The following is a 16,616-nucleotide window of genomic DNA, read 5'->3' as shown; positions in this document are numbered from 1 at the left end:
CACTGCTCCTCCAAGCCCCGTGGTCTCCCGTGAGGCGGGGAGGAAACTCAAAGAACAAATCAACACCAATAAGAAGAAAAATTCTAAGCTGCTCCAGATCCCCAGTTTCACTTTCCCATGTCCCTGATGGGAGGGCCACAAGCTCACAGGCGCCGACAGCAGCCAGGGGCTTCGTGCTCTGCCTCCCTGGTGCCTGCAGGAAAGTAGTCCTCGGTCCTGTACAACACGGGCAGCTCGTATATCGGGGGTGCTGGTGCGGATGGTTTCTGGAATGACAGAAAACAAGGTGCGTTATCAGCAAATGGAATCCACTTGTTCTGTGGCCCAAGAATTCCAGTCCTAGGAGTTCATCCTGCAGGAGAGTCGCACATGCGACCAACGACATCTGTGTTTCTCTGGCCACACTGCCTGCAAGAACCAAAGTCAGCTACCAGAAGGGACCAGGGCATCAGCATGCCACCATCTCCACAACAGAACACTCTGCCAGCATTAAAGGGAGCCGGGCAGATCTACACCTTCTGATAGAGAAGTGATGAGAAAGCAAGGGGACAAAGGAGTGTGCCTCGGGCTACCACCTGTGACAGAGGAGAAGTGAGCCTACACTATGTATGTGACAGGCAGCTCTGCAGGGCCAGCTGAGAGCCTGGGTGTGGTGGCCGTCACTGGTGAGAGGCACTGATTTTTCTTTCGCTCTGCACCTATCTGTGCTCCCTGAAGTTTGTGCCATATGCATGTACGACTCTTGCAAAAAATAAAACTGTTGTAAGAAGTGCTTACTTGTTTCTGATGTGGATTTTTGTGGAGGGCTGGTTGGGAGGGGGAGATTTCCTGTTAAGCAACCCCTCTCCAAGCTCTGCTTGACGGGACCCTACAGTTTACATGCACACAAGGTTCATGGAGGATGACCTCAGATGGCAGTTCTCAAACTGGGCCATCCATTGGAATCTCCTGGGAGTTTTATGAAATACTTACACCTGTACCGTGCAGTATAGTCTGATGTCCCAGGACTGGGGTGTGGCCTGGGCATCAGGGTGTGTTCTCATACCGTCTCCTGCAGTTACCCCGGTGACTGCAGCCTCTCTGGAGGAAGGAGGGGTTGGCAAGGCTACGGGATGCTGCTCCTGGGTGGGCCCAGCAGAGGGATGGGCAGGAATACAGGTCAGGCATGCAGAGGGAAGAGACCCTCTCCCCACAGCTCCCTGGACTGTTCCAACTCCTGGCCACCCCTGCCCACTCGGGCTGAGACCCAGTTGTGGTCCAGCCTTCAGCTGCAGCCAAGGTGCCAGAGCAAGGACAGGGGTCCCCCTCTGCCCTGGTTACCGGCAGCTCCCCCCTCGCCAAGCACATCTGGGTGACCCACACTGTGCTGCCTGCTTACCTGTCTTCCCCCACACTTGACACCATAACTGTCACCTCCATTGCAGAGGGGGAAACTGAGGCTCAGGAGGTGCCTTGCCCCAAGTTACACATCCTCTGAGCATCCATCCACTCAACCACCATCTCACTGAGCATGTGCACTGAGCCAGGCCCTGTCCTGTATGCTGAGGACACAGCCATGACCAAGACCATGGTCCCAGCCATCACGGAACATGCCATTTAGTGGGAGACAAACAGCCCAGAGAAACAATGCCACCATGTGACAGGGGCCAATGGTGGGAGGCACCAGGGCCTTGGGAACATAGAAGACCCAGCTCATCCCGGAGGGGTCAGGGCAGAGGACTGAGCCATCTAGGACCTCAACCACACCAGCAGGAATTCACCAGGAGTTAGAGGAAGAGGGCATAGGAGAGGGGAAAGGGGTGGGTTGGTGTTCCAGGCTGAGGGAACAGCGTATGCAAAGTGGGATGTGGTGTGGGGGGCTTGAGGAACTGAAGCAACTTCTTCCAAGGTCAGCTAGGTTAGAGCATAGACCAGGGTGAGGCTGGAAACCAGGTCCAGACCACACAGGCTCTCAACAGCCACACTGAGAACTTTATCCTAAGAGCACCAGGGAGCCTTTGAAGCTATTCAGTGGGGTGGGTGTGTGGGGGGGGTGGGTGTGTAATTAGGTATGTGTTTTAGGAAGAGCAGAATAGAGTAGAAATAGTAAGAGAAAGAGTGGCTAGGGAGGAAACTGAGGCAGGTGTCCACTAAAGGTGGCCAGGTTAAGGGTGGGAGTGGACAGATTCTAACATATGAGCTCCAAAGCCCTTGAACTTTCCACCCCACTGAGCCTTCTCTCTGTTGCAGAAGGGAACCACTGAAGGATTTTAAATAAGGTAGAACATGCTTGGCTATCTAGGGACCGCATATCAACCTGTGTCACCACCTCCACGTCTGGAAAACCAGTACCAGTAATTCACCTTGGCCAAGGGTCAGCCTCCCACAAAGCAAATAGAATATTTCATCGGGTCAACCCTCGCCAGCCACTCTTGCCTCAGCCTGCTTGGGGGTGGCTTGGGAGACAGGACCTATCCCCACCTGCCCTCTCTTCTCCCAGAACCTTCCCTGGCCACCTCCTGCCCCTGCAGATCAGTAGACACGAGTCCCCCTGAGAGCACCACTGTCAGAACACAACTGGGAAGTGAGCGACAAGAGACATCCACAGCCAGAGGGATGCAGTCTGTGGACACCCCACAGATCGAGAACATCTTCACCCTCTTTCTCTTGAGGACTGGCCATTGCAGCATCTAGAAAACACACCATTCGAGTGAATAATGTCAGTTCAAAGACCAGCCGTTTCATCCACATGACAGGGGGGCCAAAGAGCACTTGTGATTCTGAAAAGACCTGTCCCTTCTTCTCCTGACCCTTGGGACCCAGGCAAAGGTCAGAGTGTCAGGCCAGCAAGGCGGCTCCTCCTGGAACTGCTAGGCCTCATCCTGACCCCCGTACCTTTTTGAAATGGTTCTACCACCAAGGATGGGGATTCTGCCTCCTCCCTCAAGGAAAGAGACTTCCAAAAAAGGAGGAAAATCAACATAATTACAAAGGAAGCAAGGAGAAGTAGTAATAAGAGACCCTATCAGCTTTAGATGTAATTGTATCTTTAGGCCCAGCAAGAGCTAATGCAAGAAACCGGTTGTTGAGGCATCTCGCCTGGTGATGGAGGGTGATATGGATTGAATTATGTCCCCCAAAAGTTTGTGATCCCCACTGTGACAGTGTTAAGAGGGTGGGAAATCCTATTATGGTAACTGAAAGGTGGGGCTTCAGGAGGTGATTAGATAGTGAGGACTATGCCCTGGGGACTAGATTGATCAGTTCATGGAGTGATGGGTGTGTGTGGTTCTGATGGTTTTCTATGAAGAGTGAGTGAAGAGTTAGCCCTCTCTCTTGGTCAGCTTATGCTCACCACGTGACACCCTGTGTCACTGGGGTAAGTGACTCACAGCTAACTGGAGAGCTGGGCCTGAAGTCAGCCAGGCAGGGGCCAGGGGACAACCTGTCCGCTTCCCCTTCAGGTACTAGCATCTTGATTTTTCTAAGGGACCCACTTGTGCCCCCTCCCACCTGAGCAGCTCTCCCCACCCACGGTGATTGGTCTTGGGGGAGCATGTGACACACACCAGGCCAATGAGAAGCAGCCACGGGACTCCTGCTAGGAGGGAGGGGGGATGGGGTGAGGGCCACTTCTGTCACCACACGGAGGCAGAGCCTGGCCTCCTGAGAATGAAGCCAACACTGAGGGAAGCAGGGTTGGGAGACGGGCAAGTTGGAGTCCTGGCAATATCATCTGAGCACCTGAGTCCAATTTTGCCTGAGGCTAGAATTACCCTGGGACTTTTCCTGTTCAAGAGCCTTGAGATTCTCTTCTGTGCTTAAGCCAAGTTCACCAGGGTTGCTGTCACTTGCATCTAAGAGTCCTGCCTAAAACAAATAATAAACTCACAGTGGCACCAGCCAGTGCTTGGAAGCCAGCAGCTGGAGTCAGCAGGGGAGGCTGGTGTGTGAGGCTGGAATAGCCAGATGTTCCAGACGCCAGTGGTGAGCGGGACCACACCCCAGGAGTGTATTCTCATGGCCACCTGCAAGGCGAGGAGTCGCTCCACATCTCAGAGGTCACGGGCACAAGGGAACCATGGGGTCCCCTTAGGCCTGGCTGGCTCCAGGCCCAGCCCCCGCCCATCATCCCACAGGGCTCCTCAGGGACACAGGAGCAAACCTAACCCCTAAGGGTCTCGCCCATGGGCTTCACCCTTAATAATCCCAGAGCAGACTTCGGAGCTCTCCACCACCCACCCTGTGCCCTCCGGCTGGTAATATGATTCCCCTCTGGGGTCAGCCAGGTAAGCGAGGAGTATCCCAGGCTTCGGGTTCTGGCTCCCCACCCCCACCTCCCAGCCTGCTCTGGGGCAGACCAGGTCAAGGAAGGAAACCTGACACTGCTGGTCCAGGGCTCTGCCATGTCCTCCTCCACTGCCCAGAGCCCTGCCTGTCATCCTCTGCCAGCGGGACCTCTGGGGCGCTGGCCTGGCCTGTACTCCCGGGTCTGCCCACACCCCTACATCTCCCCACTTCCACCCTGGACACCTGAGTTCCCAAATCAACAGCCCACAGGCCAGATGCACATGTACTTGGTCTGCTTCATGATTTTGTCAAAGTGGAATTAATTGCAAACATATGAAAATCAGATTTCCCATGAAAACCACACTTCCAGTTTCTCTTGGAAAATCAGATCATCTGGCAGCTGTGGGCCCATGGTCCCTTGTGGCTCAAGTTGACCAAGCCGAGGAGCAGCTGCCCCTGAGACACTTCCCATTTCTGTAACCTGCTGTTTCAGATGCCTCAGAGTTGGCACCCCTGGCAATCTACATCACCAAGCACTTCCTTTTCTGACAAAGACCATGAATGGCTGCCGCAGCATGTGTCAAGGTGAACCCTATGCCCTGGCTGCATTCAGAGCTTCTTTTCTGAAGCCCCCCAGTCAGGTCACCATCTGCTCTAAAGCCAAGCCCACCTACCCCAGGGCCTTTGCTTGCCCTGGGCCACCCTTTCACGCCTATTTCCAGAAATCCTCCACAGCCTCTCTTAGGTCCTTGTATCTCCCTTTTAGGAAGCCCTAATTGCACATTCCTGCTCCTGGACTGCTTTCTGTTCTGGCCAGCGTCAGCAATCTTTTTCTGTAAAGGACCAAACAGTAAATATTTTGCACTTTGCAAGCTACCCGGTCTCTGTTGCAACAACTCAACTCTGCCCTCGTAGCACAACAGCAGCCGTAGACAATAAGTAAACAAAAGGCATGGCTGTGTTCCAATAAAACTTTATTTACAAAAACAGTGGCAGGCCAGATTTGGCCCCTAGACCATAGTTTGCCTCTGAGTTAAATCTATTTCCCCAAATAGAATGGGAACTACAAACCCTTCCTATATCTCCCACACGTGTGGGCACTGAGTTGTAGGTCACCAGACAGAGGCTGCCCGATGCAGGGCCAGGCCTGCCTTGCTGATTGTCCTCGGGCCTGAGTTTTACTCAGTCTGCTGCTCTTGGGAAATCACTGCAGCCCCAGGCTGTCCTGGCTCACCCAGAGCAAGCAGGAGGTGCAGGTCACTAGGGCTGCTGGCCCTAGCACCCTCCACCCCAAAAGGAGAAGTGTCTACACTGCAGCCCTACTCATAGGCTGGGTTCTGGGGTTCCACAGGGTCAGCCACAACACCCCCAAAGCCTGGGTCAACCCCAGGGAGGCTGAGGCCCCAGGTTGACCAAGTAAAGGAGCTCAGGTGTCTACTGCCAGAGGCCCAGCTTCACCCCCCAGGTCACCAGGCATCCCAGTGCCAGGAAACTTGGGAGAAGCCCATCCCATTGTGAAAATGATGACTACCCCAACCTTGCACTAGTTTACGTTATCTTCAACCCTTGCAGCACTCCTTTAAAGTAGCAGTTTCTCATCCTCCTGAGCTTCAAATACCATCAACTTCATCGAGTCCTGCCTGGGACACAGCAGTGATACTGGAGGTGCTGCAGCCCCTTTGGGACCATGAGGCCGAAAGCCACATCCTAAGGATGGCAGAACAGCAGCCAGGAGAAGTCTGGATCCCTGACTACTTCCTTGAGAAGCCCCATCAGCTCAGCTGGCCACTGCAGGACTTCTCATCACATGAGAAAAACATACAAACCCTATTTGATTAAATCCCTTGCGTCAGGTCAGGTTTCTGTTATGCAGCCAGACACAGCCTGGTGACACATGCCATTACTATTCTCATCATCCCTCCATTTAATAGGAAGTCACCCACAGTCACACAGGGAAGTAAGTGGGCAGAGCAAGGACTCAGGCCTAGGTAGTTTAAGTAATGAAATGGAAGGATCTTCAGAAGTAGAAACTGCTAGATGGAAAAGCAAGCAGACAGGGAGAAGATACAAATTTCACAAGAATTCCAAATAGTCTATGTCTGCATGTCCCCTCCAGATGTTGGAGCCTGCCTGTGCCCTCCTCCCTGGAGTGGGGGCTGTACTTAGTGATTAGCTTTCAAAGACTATGGAAGAAGAGTATGGAGGGGTGGGGGGTAACTTTACAGTGAGTGGGGAAACCCGGCAAACAGCCTCAGCCAGGAGATCAAGTTCCACATCATCAGTGATAGGTCATGTTCAAGTACGCACCCTTGCCATGGTGTGCTGAGCAGGGCTCTTCTCCTCCGTGGTCTTCCTCCCAAACACCCATAGCCCCAGTCTAACCATGAGAAGAACATCAGATAAGCCCTAACTGAAGGGTACTATGCAAAATACCTAACCAATATGCCTCAAAACTGTCAAGGTCATCAAAAGCAAGGAGTCTGAGAAACCGTCATAGACCAGAGGAGGCTAAGGAGACATGACAACTAAATATAAATATGCGCTCCTGGAGGCAATCCTGGAACAGAAAAGGGTATTAAGGAAAAACTAGTGAAATCTGAATATACCGTGGAGTTTAATTCAGAACAGCGTGTCGATGTTGGTTCCTTAGCTGTGACGATGCACCTCAGTAATACGTTCACAGCAGGAGAAACTGGGCGAGGCACTCTGTACTCCTCAGCTACTTTAATTCTTTTTTTTTCTGGCAGCTGGCTGGTATGGAGATCTGAACCTTTGACTTTGGAGCTAACCAGCCAGCCATCTAATTCTAAAATTAAAATTTTTTTTTTCCTTAAAAATTTATTTAAAAAAAAAAAAAAAGCACCCAGAGAAGCAGAAGCAGATCAGTCTAACTCCACAAACCAAGCCCCGGCCTCTCTCCATTCAACCACAGCGACTGCATATTGAGCACCTCAGGATCACCCAGCCTGTGACGGGCCCTGCAGGTTCATAGCACATTCATCCTCATGGCCACTGAGGGAGGCAGGTATCTTTAATCCCACTTAGCAAAAGAGGAAACAGGCCAAAAAAGAGAGTCACTTGGCCATAGTCACCCAGCTAGGAACTGGCAGAGCTGAGATCTGAACCCAGGCCTGCCAGCTCCAGCATCAGAGCTGCCCCAGCACCTAGGTACCCCTGGAGCTTAGTGGGGCTGGGGTGGGCTCAGTCAGGCCCCAGAATGTCCCTTCAGCATCTGCTTTGCAACCTGGGACCCTCAGGAGTCTCCCCTTCTAGCCTACTGAAAGATCACAAACCGGTGACCTTTGGTCACTGTCTGGCCGGCAGACAAATTTAAAAATGAGTCAGCCAGCATGGCAGAACCAGATGTTCAGATAATACCCAGTGACTATTTCTCTGGAGAAACTGACCTACCTGGCCATACTGGATGACATTCCTGCGGGATGCGGCGAGCTGGCCCCAGGAGGCAGGGCATGTGCTGTCCAGTTTGCTGTCATCTCTGCCTGGCCTGACTTAGGACCTGCAGAAGGCTGTGGGCATCTGAGCTGGCAGGGGCTCCAGGCTCACATGGTTCAGGCAAGTCTCCATAGGGCTGTCAAGAATGCTGGATGGAGAAGGCTGCTGCTTCCAATCCCATACCCTGGGCCCCACAGGTGGGCAGCTGCCCAACTGGGCCACCAAGACCAGCTGCTGCTGCTATTTATCCCACTGTCTCCTCTGGTGCTCACGAGAGCCCATGAGACAAGGACCGTGGCCACACCCATTTTAAAGACGAGAAAGCAGGCTTGGAGAGGACAGGGCTATGTCGCGTGCCCTGGTTCACACAGCTGGTGAAAGGCTGAGTGGGGATTCAAACCAGGCTTTTCTGAGCTCTTGGCACCAGCCCCTGCCAGCGCCAGCCCGCAGGCCTTCCCTCTTGGGCCTGGCCTCCTTCCTCTGCCCTGGCTCAGGGCTTTCTGTACCTCAGACCACGCCTGGCTATCCTGCCTGCAACGTCCGTGTCTGCTCCAGGGCCCCAAGTCTTCCAGAATGCTCTGACAGCTGTGAGTAGAACCCCTCCCATTTCTCTGTAAGCAGCCCCTGCGTGTCCAATCCTGCCCGCAGGGTTGGGCTGGCCAGCCTCACAGAGCCAGCATGGGAGAGCCGCTCCTTCCTATCAGAATCCTCCTGGCCAGCCCGGCCCCCAGCACCAGCCTCTGCCAGCCCAGTGACCACAGCAGCTGGTGGAAGTGGGAGGCTGCAGAGGCCCTAATAACAGAGGCACAGGGCTGGGGCTCCCAGAATGGGCAGCCAGTGGCCAGGGAGACCCCAGTAGCAGGGAAGAGATGGTGCAATCCCCTTAAGGCAATACGGACCCTAGGCTCTGAAGGTTCCTAGATCCCCAAGGATTCTACTTTTAGCTGGAGGAAATGTGTTAACATGGAAACCAGCAGAGGCGGAGCCCCCAGAAGTTTTGCCAAGATGCTGGCTACTAAATCCAAGCTCACACACAGGGACAGCCGGGTGGGAGGAGTCAGTGTCACGACACCTGCCAGAACCAGGTCTCCCCAGAGGCACCAGTTCCTGACCCAGAGTCTAATTTCTCCAACCTTGGCCAAGGAACTCTGCTGTCCCCGTGCCACCTCCCTCTCCCCTACCCTCCTCCAATTGATGGTTTGTGCTGGCGTCACCTTATTGGAGCATGAAAGCACCTATGCTTTGCTTCCCATCACTGTGCACTGATTACAACTGTCTGATCACCATACACTCATGTGTATGGAGCACTTCAAAAAGTTCGTGGAAAGATTTGTATTATCTTTTCTTTTTTTTTCGCAGCTGGCCAGTGCAGGGATCGCACTCTGGACCTTGGTGTTATCAGTACCATGCTCTAACCGAGTTATCTGGCCAGCCCTTGTATTATTTTTAAATTTTATATTTCCATAAACTTTTACAAATCTACCCTTGTACCTATTACTTAAGTACTTGCTACATTCCATAGACCCAAATCTGCATGGGTATCACAAAGCCATTTTACTGATGAGGAAACTAAGGCTTTCTGCAGACCCAGCCGCGGTCTCTCCTCACTAAACACAACCTCTATCAACCCAGCCTGCCCAAATCAGAAACCTGGGGCTCACCCTCAACTCCCCTTATCCCTCACATCCAACCTGTCTTCAATTCCACCTACGAATTCTCCCCAAATTCATTTTTTAAATGAAATGTTATTTCCCTTTTAAAAACGGGTTTCAAGCTTCTCTAAACAAATCAGAAGGTCTGGCATCCTGGGCAGTGATGTGTGGGGCTGAGCAGCGGCAGCCCCTTTGTGGGGGCCACATGCTCTCCCAGCCCTCGGCACTCATTTCTGGCACCTGCCTGGCCCCTCAGGGCTGGGCTTGTTGACTGCAGACCTACGTGATTCAACCTGTGGCCTCCCCTCACTCACAGCCATCCAGCCAGGGCTTCTTCCTGCTCCTGGACCTCAGCGGGATCTGTCCCGACTCAGGACCTTTGCACCTACCATCGCCCCTCGTGGCTTTCCCCCCAGGTCTTCTCATGCTGGTTCTTTCTTGTCCTTCAGGGCTCAGCTCAGGGAGACTTTCCTGACCCTCGTAAGGGCCCCTAAGTTCACCTGGGTCACCTTCCTCCTTCACCATGTGAAGCATATCCTGTTTTCCTCTTTCCTTGGTTGCTACTTGTCCTGTCTCCCCACTAGCTAGAGCTCTATAGGGATGGGGACCAAGCAGTCTTCAGGGCCACAGCCCCAGTGGCAGCTGGAGAGTGGCACCCAGGAGACACTTGGACAATGGATGAATTGAAGGAACCTGGGATTGGATCACCACCCCAAGTCAGAGCGGAAAGGGCCTGGGGGCTGGCCTCTTGCTGCCCAGGGATCAGGAACCTGAAACCAACCATGAGGGTGCTTGCAGGGGCTCCACTCAGGTGTCGCAGCGTGGTTCAAGGCTGGCATCCTTGCCCTGGCTGGGTCTGGGTCCCACTATCAGAGATACAAATTACATTAAAAGTAAGGCACACTCTAAAAGCAATGTGCCTCCCTGGATGGGATGCGGGACAGAAAAGGGACATTCAAGGTAAACCTGGTGGAATACAAACAAAGTCTAGGGTTTAGTTAATATTAATATTCTGACACTGGTGTTTTAGTCTTGACAACTGTCCTGGGTGACATAAGATGACAACAGTGTGGAAAGTGGAACTGAGGAAGGCCAAGTGGGAACTCTCTATCCAATCTTTGCAAGTTTTCTGCAAATCTAAAATTATCCAAAATTAAAAGTTCATTTGAAAATAAATAAAGTGCATACAAGGCAACATCTGCAAAGTGACAAGGGACCAACACAGATGACGAGTGCTATTAAGTAATAATAATGGTATCAGCATCAATAATAAAGACGCTGCACCTCACATTATCTCCACTACTGCTCACAAGGATTTATGCAGTGGCTATGACTGGCAATCCCATTCTACAGACATGGAAACAAAGACCCGGCAAGGTTTAGGACTCACTCCAGGCAGATGGGCTTGAACGTGTAGCCTGTGCGGTCACTCAGGCCCCGTGCTCGGTCTACAGTTCTGCTGTCACTCTCCTGAAACTCTCAATCAGCTTTGACAAAGGGGCCCCACACTGTCATTTTGCCCTGGGCCCCACAAAGTCTGTACCCAGTGACAGAGCTGGATTTCAAACTGGGATGAGTGCCCCCAGGGTGGGCAGTGTTTATCCTGCACTGTAACTCAGAAAGGTCACCTGGGGAAGGCTCTGTGGACCAGACGTGGGCATGGGATAACGGCCAGTTCTCCTGGCTGCAAAAACACCATGGAGCAAAGGGCAAGGCAGGAGCGGAGGTGAAACATGAGAGGACATCAGCAGATGAATTTGGCTGGAGCCCGGACCGACCCCCTCGCAGCATCAAACAGTGAAATGAAGATTCCATCCCAGCCAAGGGTAACACACCAGCTAGCCACACTCGGTCAAATGGAGATTCTCTACCTTCCTGAATCAGTGTCTCTCTTCAGATTAGTGCCCCCTGAACCACACCAACAGCTGGCCAAGGTCCAGCAATTGGCTACTGTCACATCAGAGTCATAGATTTCTCACTTGGATGCTGAATTAGCAATAGGATCCTTGGAGGTTTTGTTGGCTGGCCCCACACGAGAGTGTTGAAAATCACACCAACTAGCCTTGGGAAGCCAACAGCAAACACAGTTTACCATTTTGTCACATTCCATAGAGGCCACTCTGAGGTGCCAATGTTGCTTAACGTGGGCAGCTGTTATCCATTAAATAAACAAGCCATCATGGCAGAACCAGAGGCATCTACCAGAACCAGCAGGTGTTCAGACGCCTCCTCTAGGCACCTGCCCAGCCTGGAGAAAGGTCCATCTTTCTGCAGCCACCTCCCCATGAGAAGAGCATGGCCCAGTGGCAGTTGAAGCACCCTGCTCCGAAGGCAAGGCCCGGACTGTTACCTGCGTCCCTTCTCCTCGATCCAGGCCTCTCTTGATCCACTCCTTTCCTCAGACACGGGCCACCCCCAGAGGTCCGCCCTGTGTCTGTGCAGTTCAGCCCAGGCTTGTCCTTCTCTGTGGGGCAGCCTGTGACATGGCCTTGGAGAGGTGCCTCGCCTTCTCCAGAGGTGCCAGGCACTCACTCACGGGGCCTTTCACAAGAGCTCGCTCCCGGGCCACCCTGTCTGAGGAAGACTTTTTATCTACCAGGGCCCCCTGACAGTGAGAAGGGTGGCTTCCAGGGTCTGGGGAGGAACATTTGAGGTGGAGGGAGAGACAGAGACACTAGAGGGAGAGACAGAGACAGATGGTAGAAGCAGAGACAGAGACAATTAGAGACAGAAGGAGACACGGGCAAGAGGAGACAGAAAAGGAGAGAAAAACGTAGGAGAGAGAGATGGAGCCAAAAACAAGAGAAGGGGAATCCAGAAAGAGAGGAAATAGATGGAAAAGAGGGGAAAATCGGGGAAATGGAGAAGAGAAAAGGAAAAATAGAGATGAGGGATGAAGGAAAAACGAGGCAACGAGAGAGAGAGAGAAGAGGAGACAGAAGAGCCAAGTGGCCCTGAGAAGGTGACATGGGGCAGACAGCAGAGGGGACGCAGGGAGAGGGGGAGCACGGGCTGGGGAAAGACCCAGAGGAAGCCACAGAGCTGCTGCGTGGTCCAGGGCTCTCTAAGCTCAAGCCAAGCAGCGACCAAGTCACGGTGCCAGTGAGGACACACGAAACAGCCCCCACTCGCCAACCCCCCCTCCTCCAAGCAGTGATACCACAAAGGCACAAAAGACCTCTCAGAAGACAGGACGGTTTCTGCTGACCAGGCTCCACCTGGCCTCAGGGGCAAGACCTCACTCTTTTCTCATTTTGTTCAGGGCCCTGGAAATCTCTGGTTAAACCTTCCAGCCCAGGGCCAAGCCCCTGGCCTCAACTGGGCGCCATCCCTCCACCTCTGCGAAGAGAGAAAGGACGAGGAAAGAGATTCCAAGCGCTCCCGCTTCCAGGCCCACCCGCCGCCTCGGCCGGGTCAGCCCCTCTCTGCCACCTCTGCAGGGACCTCATCCATCTGTCACTGCAGTGTCCCCTCTGTGTTCCTGCCTCTAGCATCTCCCCTTCCCTGGGCATCTCATTCAGCCCCAAGTGACTTTCCACTGGATTCCACCAGCCCTGAATTCCACACTCAAATCTCCACCTGCCACTCGCCCTCCCCAGCAAGTCCTGTGGGCTCTACCTGCAAACACATCCAGACGGACTCGATCCATGCAGCAACTCAGATGAATCTCCAGAGAATTATGCTGAGCAGAAAAAGCCAGTCCCAAAAGGTTACAGCCTGCATGATTCCATTTATAGAACATTTGTGAAATGGCAAAACGTTGGAAATGGAGGGCACATTAGCAACTGAGCAGGGAGGGGACGCGAGGTGAGGGCAGGTGTAAGAAGACGGCACAGGGGACCCTCATGCTGGAACTGTCAGTGTCTTGACTGTGGGGAGGACAGGCACCTCAATAAAATAAAATTGTATAGAACTGGTGCAAGTGAATAGGACTTAAAACACAAAAATGAGCACAAGTAAAACTGGGGAGATCCGAATAAGATAAACAAATTGTATGGACGTCATTATCCGGGTTGTGATTTTGTACTAGTTTCACAAAATGTTACTATTGCGGAAAACTGGGCCAAGCATGCCTGGGATCTCTCTGTGTTATTTCACATAACTGTGTGGGACTCTACAATGATCTCAGTAACACATTTCATTAAACACGCACACATGCCTCCACCAGCCCGCACCTTCGTCCAGGCCACCAGCCTCCCTCCCCAGGCCACCCCAGCAGCTCTGGCCCCCCAACCTCTACCCTTGCACGCCTAGCATCTCTCCTCCAGATGCAGGGCAGATCACACTTCAAGACCTCCAGGACTGAGTCCTCACACTGGCCCCTGGACCCTGCTCCCTCCGCTGGCCGCAGCCTTGGTGCCCAGACACCTGTACACTCTCCATCCCTCGTCTCCTCCAGGGCACCAGCCACCCATGCCCCAACCTTCCTGGGGAGGCCCGCCCTGATCACCTCCTCCTCCATGCCCTTCTTTACTGTTTTCTCTCTCCTGGGGCACATTAGACGTTATACTAGAGTATTGACTGTCGGAGGGCAGGGATGTTGTCTCTGCTTCCCTGGTATTCCAAGGATCTGAAATAGCACCTGGATCATACAGGTGGTTCAACGTATTAACTTGAATGCATAAATGAATGAAAAGAGGGGCCTTGATTTGGCAGTGAATGCAGGAGGTAAGCCTGGCCCAGGGGCCGGGGAAGGAGGGGGCAAGGAGCTGGAGTCGCACATGTGGCAGATCCTGGAGCAGCCAGGGAGCATAAAAGGTGAACATGGGGGAGGGATGGGGCAGCCTACAGGCAGCAATGCTAAGAGGGTGGTCCGCAGGCTCAAGAGCCCACCGTACAGTGAGAAGAAGCCATAGACAATACCCTGCAGGTCAAGCTGAGCTGCCCACCTTCACCCCCACTGCAGACACTCTCAATAGAACCAGAAATGGGGAATTTGGGGTGATGTTAACTCACTTCTCAGGGCCTCCTGGAGGCCCAGAGGCCAAGTCTTAGGCTTCCTACAATCTGCCCATTCCCTCCTGCATGGCTCAAGGGAGTAAGGGTGGAAGTGGAGTCAGGGGTCACAGAGGATGTCGTATTTGCACTTTGACATTGCCTTGAAAGCACACACAGAGCTGCAACATTGACAGCACAGTCTCCTCATCCAGCATGGTAAACTGTGCCCCATTTCCAAATTCCTCAGATGGCAGCGGTCTCCCTTTCTAGCTGTGTGACCTTGGCTGGGTTACTAATGTCTCTGTGCCTCTGTTTTCTCATCTGGAAATCAGAGCTAATAATGGTTCCTGCCTCATAGGGTGTTATGCCCATATAACCGCAAAGTGCTTAGAAAACAGTTAGCGCTCAATGAATACTGGCTAATTTCATTATTATGATGGCCCCCTGAATTCATATTCTTTTAAAATGCTGTCATTAGCTTGTGAATAGCCCAAGTGTACAATTTTATAGCATTGCATTTTTAGTACTAAATGCATTCAGTTTCAAAACATGAACATTTAAACTAAATTGTGATTGTGGGAGCCAGTTCTAGTACTGCTTTGATTTTTAATTTACAAGGAGCTTCAAAAATTTTAAGTTCCAGGACACCTCTCACCCACAAAGAGACATGGCTCATCTATCAGTGGAGGGCCTGGCTCACAGTAGGTGCTCAGTAAATGCCTACTGACCAAATAGTGAGAGGTGACAGGAGGCCACACACCAGGTACAAACATCCTGGCAGCCAGCCCTGCAAGAGCCCCCTGGCCTGTGGGCTCCCATTTCTCTTGAAACAACAACTAACCAAACGCTGTCATCTGAGCCCCTCCTGCACCCCCACCCCCTAACACTCTCTCTCTCTCTCTCTCTCTCTCTCACTCTCTCTCTCTCTCTCTCTCTCTCTCTCTCTCTCTCTCTCCAGGGGTACTGCCCAAGGCCTCTGGAGCCAGGCCCAGGCCAGCAAAGAGCTGTCAGACACAGCAGGGGAAAAGAAGGCTGGAGAACTGAGAACCCCTATCCAGGTCACTGTAGGCACCTGTAACCCTGAAACAGCCAACCCCTGCTCCAGCTTCCCACTCCATTCAAAACCAGCATCTCCCCTCTCCAGCTGATGCTCCCAGGTTAATTATTATGACTCCCCAAGTAATGGGAACTTTGGCCTTGACTTTGGGCCTGGCAACATGACAAGGTATGATGGTACCAGCTGGAACAGGCACCTGGACAAATTTACTGCTTAATCATATGTGGTTTATTTTCCCTGCGGAAAGTGGACCATGAATAAAACCAAGTTCAAGTGCTTCCCAGGCTCCTTGGGCATCAGGGATCAGATGCCCCGACCACCACTGCACACATCGTGCAGGTATATGCACCGACAAAGGCCCCATCTGTGCGCATCGTAACTCCGGAACCAGCTGATCACACCTGCCCATCCTTGGCCTAGCCCTCCTCGCTCACGAACACCTGCGACCCAGCGGCCTGTCACAAGCCGTGCTGCTCACAGGAAGCCGGTGCCGTTCCCTCCCACAGGCCCCCCTGGCCTACTCTCTGAGACTCCCCCAACCTCTTTTCTCTCCTCTTCTGTCAGGCATGGCAGCCCTGAGCATGCAGCCCCCCTTGTAAGTGTTCGCTAACAGTTCCCGCCTGTGAGTTTTATTTTGGGAGCAGACCTTGCGCCAGGCAGGGCCCAGCTTCATCGTCTCTTCATCTGCAGGTGCCAAACCCATGGCTGTTGTCACTGATGGCTCCCATGTCCCAGGTGCTCACTACACACTTAGCGTGTCCCCATGGGGCCCTCCTGTGGGTGCACTTACATCCCGATGCAGGCAACAAGGCTCCAAGAGGGGCAGTGGGTGCCCAGGGCACTGCCCAACAGTGACCAGATCTAGACCTGCCCGGCCCCCTGCACTCCACAGGGGGGGCCCACTGGGCCCACACTCTTTCTCTTTCAGTCTGAGGAGGGGGGTCCTGGTGAGGTCCCTGAGGTCCCTGAAAGGAGCCAGAGAGATGCGGGGTGGGGGTGGGGAATGAGGGGGGATGAATGGGACTGCGGCCTGGGGGGCGGGGCACACAGTGAAGGTTCGTGATTGTGTGTGTGTCACAGGGAGAGAGACAGGCACAAAGAGAGACAAGGAGACACAGAGGCACAGACAGGGACACAGAAACAGATGGAGAGAGGCAGAGACAGGCAGATGAGTGAGAGAGAGATATGGATCCAAGCAGAGATGAAGAGACACAAATATAGAGACACGGAGACATGAACACCAACAG

General features: G+C 53.1%; 1 protein-coding gene across 1 annotated transcript in view; it reads right to left on the bottom strand.

The window, feature by feature from the left end:
- Positions 1-143: 143 nt before the first annotated feature.
- Positions 144-16,616, bottom strand: part of BCAS4 (breast carcinoma amplified sequence 4) — a 58,728-nt gene continuing 42,255 nt past the window's right edge. The window contains exon 5 of the mRNA XM_063094962.1: positions 144-266. Coding sequence (XP_062951032.1) covers positions 144-266 — 123 coding nt within the window. The remainder of the gene's footprint in view (positions 267-16,616) is intronic.

Source organism: Cynocephalus volans, chromosome 1 (assembly GCF_027409185.1).
Source record: "Cynocephalus volans isolate mCynVol1 chromosome 1, mCynVol1.pri, whole genome shotgun sequence".
NCBI lineage: Eukaryota > Metazoa > Chordata > Mammalia > Dermoptera > Cynocephalidae > Cynocephalus > Cynocephalus volans.
Note: the sequence above shows the minus strand (reverse complement) of the source record. Positions and strands in the feature narration are given on the sequence as shown.